Source organism: Eurytemora carolleeae, unplaced genomic scaffold, assembly GCF_000591075.1.
Source record: "Eurytemora carolleeae unplaced genomic scaffold, Eaff_2.0 scaffold647, whole genome shotgun sequence".
Classification (NCBI taxonomy): Eukaryota; Metazoa; Arthropoda; class Copepoda; order Calanoida; family Temoridae; genus Eurytemora; species Eurytemora carolleeae.
The window spans coordinates 155289-168321 of record NW_019397569.1 but is presented as its reverse complement, the minus strand read 5'-3'; the positions used below and the strand labels follow the sequence as shown (position 1 = coordinate 168321).

Genomic DNA, 13033 nt, shown 5'->3' with positions numbered 1-13033 from the left:
TTGACGACTTGAAAAGCAAGAGTTAAAAGCTAAAATTGATTCTAAAAAGGGGCGCAAAAGCTTGTTTAAGTATTCTAAACTTTTATAATGCTGACAGGGAATATGCCAACAGCAGGCACCTGGAAGGTTCCATTTAAAGGTAATCAAATCCTTATATTCTATTCCACGTTGTATTTTATATCTTTTTAGTTAATTTATAGAAAAACGTTTATTCATACAAAGTTTCACTTTGTTTTTCATTCCACGCACCTCTGCCCTTTTAGTAAAAGTAAATTCAACCTATATGAAGCCTTGTTGCACCGGCTAGTCCTGCCCGTAGAGCTAGGAACAGTACAAACTGGGAACGGAAACCTTGACCCGGCTCGGAAATTCAAATCAACTATACGGCTGCCCGTGATTCAAAACAAGGTTTTAACATTATCCGTTGTATTTTCTTTACTCTTTAACTTTTTTATTTCAACTTCAAGCTTATTCCTACTCCAGCAAAATCACCTTTGTGTCCACTGTACATAGAATGTACATTTTTTGTTTTATTTAGGTAAATTCGGTCCTTACGATAGGGACTGTCAGAGATTGGTGCCTGCTTTCTCGGTACAGTCCAGGAAAGAATGATTACAACAATAATAATTTATAATTAGAAATATTAAAATATTTACACAGTTTGACTTCTCCTGTTTCTTATCATTATTGTTATCATAATTACCATTAATATTATTTTCATTGTTTTTTTTTTTTATTAATATAAAATTTTTATTACCGTAATCAATCTTTTTAATATCATCATCATTATTCACGGTAGACTAGGCACCTTGGTAGAAATAAATATTTCCATTTACTGATAGCGCCGATTTAAGGATTCATAACTCTGATTAAATAATGAGATAGATAGAAAGAATGATGTTACCGCCAAACTATTTCTATTGTTTCAGAGTAGACACCAAGCACATGACTGAATCCTGATTGGATCATGCGCTAATGGACTCGGCATACAGGAGTGTAGGGTCAATATAAATTCGACTCAGACCGACCCCTTGTACCGGACAGACTGTTTACAGTACCCGGCCTATCATAGGCCTATTTTACCTATCCCATGCTAGCTTAGTTTTGTGTGAATTGTCATTATTTTTGTCATTATCTTCTATTTAATAAAGCTCTTCGCTCATATATTTATATATATTTATATGTTAGCTAGCTATAGCTGGATAAACGGCTGAACCAAATTGGCTGAATTTTTTTGAGAGAACCCATTGGTATCGGGGTGGGGGGGGGGGGTAATATAGGCTAAACAAATTAAGATGAACATTCTTTTCATCATTTTTTTTTAAATTCTACAAGCAACACCGGGCACTTCAGCTATTCTTTTTTGTGGACACTTATGGGTAGCCATCTTGTTTTTATTATTATTGTTTTTATTATTATTATATTTCTTTTTTTATTGTTGTAATTATTATCACTTAACTTGAAGGCAAAGGGGAACCTCTGTGACACCGCCTCCATCTTGCTCTGCTTTCAAGCCCAGACAGGCTCCCAGGTAGAAATACTATTGATTAACCTAATCCTAATCCATATATCTCATGTTGCTTGATGTCCTACACCTTTAATAATTCCAACTTTTCAATTTATCTAAAGAGTTAATGTCCAAAACTGTTATTTCCTGATCCATAAATCTTTTCCCATTATATTTCAAAGCTCCTGATCCAATCAGGGTTCAGTCATGTGCTTGTTGTCTATTCTTAACCAATAGAAAAAGTATGGCGGTAACATCTATCTGTCTATCTATCCCCATGCAATCAGAGTTATGAATCCTTTAATCGGCGCTATCAGTAAATGAAAATATTTACATCTACTAAAACTATAGTTTATTATAGGTTGCAAAATATGAGAATTATGAAATTAAAGTTTGTTGCTTGTAATCTGAAGACAATTTAATCTCTTAAAAAAATTGGTAGATTTAGTTTAAAAATGTAAGCTGTACAGAGCAAGATGTACATTGTACAGACTATATTAGGCAAACGGGGTAGAATCACATATCTGATTAACATCTCAAATTATATCTAAAAAAACTAGTTTTCAAAAATTTGTAAAATCGCAAAAACAAATTTTTTTCTTTAGCTTCAATACAAGCATACGCAAGATGACTAGTTTTAAAACAAAATTATAAAAATTCATGATGAAAAACTATATCTTTTATTTAACATGCATAAGAAAAAGACTCTTCAACAATTAAATCACATTATAATTAAACTTATTAAACAATATTAAATTATGCCATTAACTTGGAATAAAATACTGATAGAAATTGTTGATTTTTGTTTTGTTCAGAACTACATTTCGTCAGTCCTATGAGAGAGGAGATTTTCCGTTCTCCATGAAACAAGATGGCCGCGGGAATAGAATCTCATGGAAGGTAATAGAAATTGACCATAATATTAAAGAATTGATTAAAACGTTTCTTTCTTTGAGTTCATTTTTTTATAGAACAGCTTCCTAAATTTCTTAAAACGTACTCAAATCGAAAGACAATCATTATTAGTTTTGCTTTGCACACAACTGATTGAAAAATGATGTCTATAATAATTACTAAAACTGAAAAATAAAATAAAAAGTGCCAACTGTTTTCGGCAAGTAAATAAACAAAGAAACTTGAAAATAATATGCCTGAGCTTCCAGGCATATAAGAAAGATAATCCATAACTCGTTCTCGCTATTTAAGATGGATTTTGAATTTATCCATACGGTCACATGGGATATATCTATCTCTAACTAGTTTTGTGTCATCTGACCAGCATGCTGTCCTAGGTTCCGCTTGAATCACTGGACTATCACTACTACCTGCCTCTTTTCTTCGACGGACTGAGAGAAAACCAGCATCCATTTGTTTTCTTCGCTGTTCAAGGTATAGTTTTTTGAGAGTATTGAGTTTTTTGGCTCTGAGGAACATCTTTGAGCACTAAGGTAGACTTAGTGCCTAAGTTAACATTTTAGCATTAGTTATGCTTTTTTGTATATATTGCTAAATGTGAGCAATGCCCTTTTCTATAATGTTATCAAGCTGATTAATATAAACTCGAGGACCTGGTTATTAGTTTAGTGAGTCTTAACTTTGGAACCCATGTTCATTCCTTAAATGATTTTTTTGGAATAATTTTTTACTTTTTTGTTGGTCTATATATTTTCATTCATACTTGATCAGAAAAGCCTTGAAATGATACCATTGTATATAAACATTGCCATTTTTAAATTAAGGCTCATTTGAAACTACGCTTACCGTCCATTTAATGTAAATATTTATCAGGTATAGATGACCTACTGGCTAGAGGAGGAGGGAAGAAGATTTTACCTGTTCTTCCACAACTCATTATTCCGATTAAACGTAAGCAAACTCAGACAGATAGAGGGCTATTGGGGCTCAGCCCCCCCCCCCGGGATCTTTAAGATAAAGGTGTTCCGAAACCACGGGAAAGAAAACATATTTAAGCAAAACTACTTTATACGCCCATGGACTCATTGGAAACATTGGATAGAAAAAAATGATGATTGAAATAAACATTTTTTTGTCAATTTGATTTACCTCTCAATTTTTCGGGATCACTCCCTTTATTATTATTTTATTAATTGCTCTGAATACCAGAAAGGGAGGACTCTCTTTAATATTATTTTATTAGTTGCTCTGAATACCAGAAAGGGAGGACTCTCTTTAATATTATTTTATTAATTGCTCTGAATACCAGAAAGGGAGGACTCTCTTTAATAGTATTTTATTAGTTGCTCTGAATATCAGAAAGGGAGGACTCTCTTAATATTATTTTATTAGTTGCTCTAGATACCAGAAAGGGAGGACTCTCTTTAATATTATTTTATTAGTTGCTCTAGATACCAGAAAGGAGGACTCTCTTTAATATTATTTTATTAGTTTCTATGAGTACCAGGAAGGGAGCTCTTTAATATTACTTTATTAGTTGCTCTGAATACCAGAAAGGGAGGACTCCCTTTATTATTATTTTATTAGTGCTCTGAATACCAGAGAGGGAGGGCTCTCTTTAATAGTATTTTATTAGTTGCTCTAGATACCAGAAAGGGAGGAGTCTCTTTAATATTATTTTATTAGTTGCTCTGAATACCAGAAAGGGAGGACTCTCTTTAATTGTATTTATAAGTTACTCTAGATACCAGAAAGGAGGACTCTCTTTAATATTATTTTATTAGTTGCTCTAGATACCAGAAAGGGAGGACTCTCTTTAATTGTTTTTATAAGTTACTCTAGATACCAGAAAGGAGGACTCTCTTTAATATTATTTTATTAGTTTCTATGAATACCAGAAAGGGAGGACTCTCTTTAATTTTATTTTATAAGTTACTCTAGATACCAGAAAGGAGGACTCTCTTTAATATTATTTTATTAGTTGCTCTGAATACCAGAAAGTAGGACTCTCTTTAAAATTATTTTATTAGTTGCTCTGAATACCAGAAAGGGAGGACTTTCTAGACTATTATTTTATTAGTAACTCCAGATACCAGAAAGGAGGACTCTCTTTAATATTAGTTTATTAGTTACTCTAGATACCAGAAAGGAGGACTCTCTTTAATATTATCTTATTAGTTGCTCTGAATACCAGAAAGGGAGGACTCTCTTTAATTGTATTTATAAGTTACTCTAGATACCAGAAAGGAGGAGTCTCTTTAATAGTATTTTATTAGTTGCTCTGAATACCAGAAAGGGAGAATCTCTTTAATAATATTTTATTAGTTGCTCTGAATACCAGAAAAGAGGACTTTCTAGATTATTATTTTATTATTTGCTCTAAATACCAGAAAGGAAGGACTCTCTAGACTATCATTTTATAAGTTGCTCTAGATACCATCTAGACATGGTGGTTGAGCTGAAAGTGCAGTATAGCTGAGACATTTTTCAGGATGCATTAGATTCCTTTGTGAAGTTTTATTGAGAAATATGTCCCTTGTTTACTACAGAATGTGTGTAACATTTTTCATGGTCGTTATTAAATAGTTTTTTAAAAAAACTGATTCTCAAAATCATTCCGTTCAGAACTAACAATCCAGGAGGACTTTTAAGATTGAATTTGTGCTCTTGCTGAACAATTTTACACCGTAAATACTGCACTCTCCGCTCAACTACCAAATATTGCCGGTCTCTCCCTTTGATATTATTTGTTTAGTTGCTCTGAATACCCGGAAGGAGGATGTAATGTGTCGAACTCTGAAAGCTCTGCAGAAACTTGTAAAGAGTGCAGATTATATTGGACAGGCAATAGTTCCTTACTACAGGTAAAACAAAATTCAAATCTCCAGTAAACCCCGAATTCACAAAAAAACTATATTAAATTTGAAAAATACCAGACCCTATGTGTATTTTGTATTGTTTTAAACAATTAACGTTATCAAATTACGAATGTATGCTGCAAATTATTCAAATCTCAGAGACAACCTTAAACTTGTCTCTCTGCTGTGATGCGTGTACTTTGTTCCTCTAAAATTCCAATCTATTCTCAATATTCCAATTCCAATCTATTCTCAATATTCCAATTCCAATCTATTCTCAATATTCCAATTCCAATCTATTCTCAATATTACTCAAAACAGTTTTGCTTTCTGTATAATATTTAAATCAAAGATCCTTATTTCATAAATCCATCGTAAATGCCTGAACAACAGATTGTGAAGAATTCTGTTCTCCAACCTAATATTTTGAAAGGTTTTTTAAAAACGTTTTTAATAAACAATATGTTGACCTCCACTTTCAACTTCAATAAACTCCCAAAAAAGGGAAAGGCTACAAACCCAAATATATTTTTGTTTAATCAATTTGATTGATTTTTTTGTTGAATATTTACAAAACTAAACATGTTTCTGAAAAATATTGTTAAGAATTATTATGGCTTCATGAGTACTATAAGACCAATAAAACTGTGGAATAGAAAAATGTAACGCAACGAAAGCAAAAATTTGCGCTTTTTTCGAAAAAATTTCGCAAAAGTTTTGCAAATTAAAACCCTAAATTAGATCTATTCTGCAGATGAAGAAAATTAAATTTTTATGTAATGAATTTCTACATAACCAGACAATTGTGATCAACTTTTAGTAATTTTTCTTATAGAGGACAAATACTTTTACAGTTTTCTGACATAAACTATTTAATTTGAACAAACATCAAAATAAAATAAACATATTTTTATATTAAATGTTTTTTTGTAGTTTAAATCCTAATTTACATGTTTGCTGTACAGTTAAACCCTAAATAAGCCATACATCGAAAGAAATCATCAAATGTTGTATCCTTCACTTTCTGATAATGGAATGTTGCAGATATTTAGTTTTTTAATTAAATGATTATATGGAACTCTTTAAAACTGTTCCCGCATATTCATGGCTATTTATTGATTTTCGCAAATACTGAAAGGAATTGAGTCTTTGCCACAAATTCCAATTTTCTAATACCTATCTCTAAAACCAGATGGCGTAAACCTTTGATATTTCAAACTTTGATTATTTGATCCATCAGCATTTATAGTTTGAAATATCTAGGGTCTAAAACATTGGGTTATAGAGATAAAGGGATTAAAAAATCAGAGTTTGTTACAAAGACTCAATTCCTTTACGTAAAATAGTATAAAACCCATTGAAAAACTGTCAAGGCGACATTTGATAAATTCTTCCGATGTATTTCTCTTTGAGGGTCTAACTGTACTTGAAGAGAAAGTTTTGATTTTGTGATTTTAAAACCAAGAATTAAGTCCTCTGAAGATAACAGCTTTATTTTTGAAGGAAAATTTGTTGGGTTGAAGCTTTTTGAAGCAAGTTAAAAGATAAAAAACTAATGAGTAACGAGGATATAGTATATAGAGTGATGATTTACGCTAATCCTTTAATAATTGTACAGGACAGGACATGTACTCCACTTCCAAAGGTCAATCTGTATATTACAGTCATAGAGAATAGAATATATAGAGAGGAATTAACTAGAAAAAAGTGTAAAACGGCCATTTTGTTGTACTGTTTCCATACTGCAGGTGTACTTCACATATTTATGCTATATAACCTGTTGGGCCCTGGAATATCATTTTATAGAAAATCTAAAATTATTGTTAAAAGAAAACCAACTTATGAAATAGGCTGGTTTCATAATTGACCAATGATCATTTCACATAGACTCTATGCCTTCCACTTTACAAACGATGATTTTCCGTTATAACTATAAATCATATGATGTTTTTTATTCACCTAATTCATTATAAAGTTTATTTAACAGTTTAAAAAATTCGAAATTGAAATGAATAGTTTAGGGAACATACTGTATTAATGTACTCTACTGCATATAATTTGTGAACACTTACATGATTTGTATACTTTGAACTCCCTTTCAGGCTGAAAGGGACTGAAAAAATTCATACCGAGAGATTCTTTTAATTCCTCTCTATATATTCTATTCTCTATGATTACAGTACTCGGGGGGTGATTTCTGAAAATATTTAGCTAGGAGAATCTGTTTTCCATTTGACTATTGCAATCCACTACACCTTTATCGTGTGCAGGATTACATTTTCACAGGAAGACATAATATTACAGAGCAATATTTCATCAATAATAAACGGTTCTGAGAAAACTGAGTAAAATTTAAGATACTAAACCTCCTAATACACAATTGTACTCCGAAAGCGTACTGCATATTTGATGTGTGTACTGTATGATTAGGCCATAACCTCTTAACATTCTTGATCAGTAAAATGTCCGAAGCAAGGAGATATTGAATAGAAGGAGGGGGCGATAGGGTTTCCGTACACTTTGCTGTGACGTTTTTGGACTGCTGAAGAACTAGTTTTTGCGTAACTCAATTCATTGAATATGTGTGCGAATCGCAAAAGAGTATTTTTTAAGTACCTGGTTTAATTACAGATTAAATTGCAAGAAATAATCATTTATAGTTTCTGGGAAAAAAAACATAAAAATACATAGGTAAATAATAATTTCAATCATCCACATCGAAAAAGGACAGATAATGTTACCTTTTCCCTTGAAGTTATTGAATTAATGATTGATCTAACCAACATTCATAATCTAAATTCATTTTCGATTTTACAGAACTTCTGTCAAAGAAGATAAATCTTGTTAGTTATCAAATATGATAATCAGTTAGAAATTTGCCAGGTTCAGAGTTTTCTCTAAATTTGGAACTGAGTTTTTGCCACAAACTCAAATATTCTAATTCCTAAATCTTTGCACCGAGTGGTGTAAACATTTGATATTTCAAACTTGGAATATTTTACAATAAGAATTCAAAGTTTGATATCTACGAATACTCTTTAAACTGAACACAAATAAAATACAGTTCAGAACTTTTTTTACATTAAATGTTTTCAATAGCCTTTAGCCTTGAGAATTTACAAATATAAAATATTCTTTTTAAAACTAACTATAGTATAATAAAATTTCTACAATAACTTTCTTATTCCTGTCATACTGATTTTCGCCATTCTTTCTTTCTTTTCATTCTGCAGGGGGGGGGGCGCCCTCCCCCCTCTCAGGTGCTAGGGGAGGAAGGCGCGCGCCCAGCCGCCCCCCCCTAGTTGCGCCTCTGAGATTAATACTACTTTCACAGTTTACTAACCCATGTTTGTTTACATTAGATCGGCTACCTTTGTTATTGTTTTTACGCAAAAACTAGTTCTTCAGCAGTCCAAAAACGTCACAGCAAAGTGTACGGAAACCCTATTGCCCCCTCCTTCTATTCAATATCTCCTTGGTCCGAAGTATACACTTGGGCTAATATACACGGAAAGGTAGCTAAGATCCAGCCCCCTTGCTAATGAGTAACATGTGATATCCGTAGCTAAGAATGAAACTTTAGTGTATATCACGTTATGTTTAATGAGATTTTTTTTTCATGGTCCGTTAAATTTAAAGTTTTTAAAAACGACGACATTAATAGCCCTACATTATAAATTGGGCCCCGAAACAATAATTTGACAATTTTACCCAACCAAATAATTTCATATGGCCCAATTTGCCGTCTTTATTCTTAAGTATTTATTTACTTTAGTTGTAACTTGCATCAATATAAACATTTAGATCGTTTTTTTCAAATTTTTATTTCATATGAATAAAAATATTGCAAAGTTGTATAAAGCAAACTTTAACATATAACAGTTTTGAATCTTGAAAGTTTTGTTGATTTTTTTTTATAAAAACCTTAAAAAGCATACAAAGCGATTAATGAACTATAAATAATGGGACACTAGAACAAAAATAGAAACTAGTACATAATATCTATTTATGTCATTTAATGGGTATTATTAAGTTTTTGCCGGGATTTTTTTTTTCAGTTTATTTTGATCGAAAACAATCTAGAAAAAATATATAGTTTTATTCCGTTTTACTCAAATTATTTAAAAACAGGCGATAAATTAGGTCTGAAATTTGAAATTTTAATAGCAGGATGAAAAAGTTACTTAACGGGAAATATTAGGTGTGATAAATTCCATCAAAATTGAATAAAGGATTTTTGAATATTCTTCTTTTCTTTCAGACAACTCCTTCCAGTCTTTAATCTCTTCAAACAGAAAAACTGTAAGTTCTAAATTATCGCAATATTTTCAATATATTCTGTTGTATTTATCATTTTCTACGGATCAAACCATATGAAACTAAACTTTAATTTTGATTACCCAGTTAAAATATTTACAGGACAGTTCCAAATCAAAAACTATTTAGCTCTGAATTATTTTCGATTTTTTTTATTTTTCAAAATTTCATGGTTTTCCTGCCAATATCCAACCTCAAAGGAAGGGCCGGTTCACTATCACCATGATAACAGTTTACACTTTGGGTATATTTCGCTACTTGGTTCAAGATTATTCGCACAATTTTGAAGATTCGAATCCATTGGGACAAACCCCGGATATTTTTTTATGGAGCTCGGCCCCCTTGGTCTATCCAAAAGCGGCAGCGCTCGGCCCCCCTTTCATACTGTGCTAGCTCAGACGGTCTAACCTAACCTTGAATAATAGCGGAATTTAAATATTTTTTTTAAGCTGTCCCAGAGTTAGTTAGTACTGATCAAAAGTTTGTCTTCTTCGGAATTTTCCGTAAAACAATCAGCATGATTCGGCTTTTTTCTAGAAAACTAGAAAAATTGACAAATTGACAAATATGATTGAAATTGATCTAAGCTTTGTTTAGTGAACTCCGGCGATGGAATAGATTATCATCAACGATTTGGTGAAAACATAGGAGACCTAATACAGGTAGGATTGGGAAGTATAAACCCAGCAAACAGAGACTCGAGTTGAAAGTGGAGTTTAACTCCACTTTTACATTCAACAATGGAGTTCCAGTTTAGTTTTAAAGAAGAGTTAAACTCTGCACTAGCTGTGCCATAAATGGGCGTTTGTGTTAAATAACACTTAAAACCAACTGAGTGAAATTAATAGTGCCAAAAATTCTACTTAAACTCGACTTTTTGAATCCCAGTTTGTAACTTGGTTTAAAAGTCCGTGTTAACCACTAGTTACGACACAGCTATTGCAGAGTTTAACTCCTCTTTCCACCAGTTTGGTGTTCAGTGAAGCCAATTTAACTGTGGAATAGGAGGACGACATTCAGGCAATGTTTTACGCATTCCATGTTGATCAAATAATTTTATAAGAACTGGGAACTTTGGAATGGATAACCTTTAATCCCAACTACTTAATCCGAATATCCAATAATCCATTGTGGAAACTTTTGATTTTAGTCCTAAATCCACTCTTTTTCTTTCTCTTTGGATATCCGTACATTGTTATCTCCAATGAGATTCCGGGTATATAGTTTGTAAATTGTATTGACCAATAACAGCCTTGAAAATAAATTCTATTCCATGAGAGAAATCCTCAATTTCTAACAAATAAAGAATTTGTTGTCGGCCATTTTGTAAATTTATCGGTGAAGCAAAATATTTAATAATACGTTGGAGATTCTTTTTTAACCAATTATAATTAATGTATTAATAAATAAATGGGTGAAAAATTAAATGAAGGCTCTTCCAGTCAAGAAAACCAACAAATCTGGCGTTCCTATAATCAAATTTGTTGATCTAAATATTTAATCTTGAGAATAACATAAACTCGTGATTAGCAAAAAGAGAGGATCAAGCATTAATCCTGATATCCACCATTCTAAAGTTCCCAGCTCAGAAGCATAAAACATGGTGTACACTGCACTGCCCAATTACAGTGTTTCATGTTCATTGAAACATTTAAATTTGAATCTTGAGCTTGTCTGACAGTAAGTTTAAAGTTGTATAATCCAAACAATTTACAAGAATTGTCTGGTGTAGTGTTTACTCGTACCAGCCCGTCAATTGTGTACCAAGTAATTGGTTAACCCAGCGCGTTTTATCAAACTGAATTAGACGGGCGGAGCTATAGTGCTTGTAGCTATATACAATTCCAGAGATATTTGAGTATAGAACTGAAGAAAACTTCAAATATTTAAAAAAATGGAAGATTATTAAGTTGGAAGTAAATCAATTTTTTTATATTTAGGAGACCCTGGAGCTACTAGAGAGACGAGGTGGTCCGGACGCTTTTATCAATATTAAATATATGATCCCGACCTACGAATCATGTCTTCTTAGAAAGTGAAGAAAAAAAACATTTAAAAAGTTAAAAAATGTTAATTGTCATTGCACAAGTGTCTTTAAGCGTAATTTCAAGTAACCCTCCATGGAAAAGATGGCAATGCCCAATTTACAACGGTACCCTTGAAAGATTTTTCTAATCAAGTATTTAAATGTAAACAAGTAATAACACCTTTAAAACGTTGAATTGATAACTAAAGAAATGCATTTAGCCTGCCATATTTTCATGAAAACACAACAAACAGAAAATTTTCATTGTATAACATTTATATATATTGGTATTAAAATTATAACTAAGTTTAAATGTACATAAAAATGTGTCAATGACTATAAGATTGAGTTATTACCATTATGTAGACTTAATAGGAATAGTTGTATAAAGTTATGGTGAGACAGGATTGATTGTCGTCTGAGGGGAAAAAACTTAAAAATTATAAAGTTACTTTGGTGTAAACCTCACTGTTCTAGTAATGGAAGAATCAGAATCGGAATCGGAATCGCTTTGAATAGTTTGTAGTTTAACTCTTCGACGCGTTAATATCGGAGAAAGTAGTCTTTGAGATTTAGGAGTTTTCTTAGAACTTACGGTAGAGTTTGAGATAATCTGGGGTGAAACCATAGAATTGTCATCAGGTAGAGAGGAAACTGTTAAGGATGTGCGTGCTTGTGTATCATTTGAAATATTAGGTTGAGATGTTGAAGGTTGTGGTAAATTTGGATATACATTTTGAGATGGGGAATGTATGGGCCTGAAAGAGATTGGATATTGTCATTTTTATCTACTGATTGAAAGAGTATTGGTCCTTGAGGCAAATTTAATTCCGAAAATATTTGTAGAGTTTCAAAATGTAAAATATCCAAATCCTTAAAAGAATGAACTAAGACATCCTTCACTTCTTGTGGGATGGTTTGAAATTGAAGGTCTAACCTAGAATATTTTTTGAGATCTTCCAAACTGTACACCATCCTTCGTCCTCGGCCACTTTAGTCATCTTTGCTAGGGAATGGTCACATAAAATTACGCTTACAGTCCCTTTAAGAAGAAAAATAAATAATGTTTACAGTGATTGAACATGTAATTTCAATATTCCTTATTCTACATGAATTCATGACATTACAATTTAAATTTACATTTTAGAAAAAATAATAGTTATCCTTGTTTTCTAATCAAAAAATTGATAATTCAGTTTTTGAATATTTCAATACTAATAGCTATAACCCTATAGCCATCCTTGAAGTCCCATAAATAGTCCGCTAAGAAAAAAACTACCATCACTTATAGAAAGGGAAATGTATTCTTTGATCAAGCTTTAAAGTGGAAAGAAGTGAAAAAGGTTAATTTTCGGCCCATTTTCTTAAAAGAAAATGCATTTCTTCGGCTCCTTGAAAATTGTCCTGTAT

At 31.9% G+C, this 13033-nt stretch overlaps 1 protein-coding gene across 1 annotated transcript; it reads left to right on the top strand.

Moving 5' to 3' along the window:
• LOC111714968 (parkin coregulated gene protein homolog) lies at positions 1 to 11699 on the top strand. The gene is made up of 10 exons (XM_023490196.1): positions 1 to 139; positions 539 to 602; positions 1466 to 1531; positions 2323 to 2407; positions 2800 to 2896; positions 3296 to 3373; positions 5178 to 5286; positions 9542 to 9582; positions 10195 to 10259; positions 11538 to 11699. The coding sequence occupies exons 1-10, from the start codon at positions 88 to 90 to the stop codon at positions 11634 to 11636; spliced, it is 756 nt and encodes a 251-aa protein (XP_023345964.1). The 5' UTR covers positions 1 to 87; the 3' UTR covers positions 11637 to 11699.
• The last annotated feature ends 1334 nt before the right edge of the window (positions 11700 to 13033 follow it).

Bases quoted from the DNA above. Each gene is read 5' to 3' on its own strand.
- LOC111714968 (XM_023490196.1), top strand. From the start codon at position 88: ATGCTGACAGGGAATATGCCAACAGCAGGCACCTGGAAGGTTCCATTT. The intron at 5,287-9,541 runs GTAAAACAAAAT...CTTTTCTTTCAG, and splicing joins GCAATAGTTCCTTACTACAG to ACAACTCCTTCCAGTCTTTA. The intron at 9,583-10,194 runs GTAAGTTCTAAA...AGCTTTGTTTAG, and splicing joins TCTCTTCAAACAGAAAAACT to TGAACTCCGGCGATGGAATA.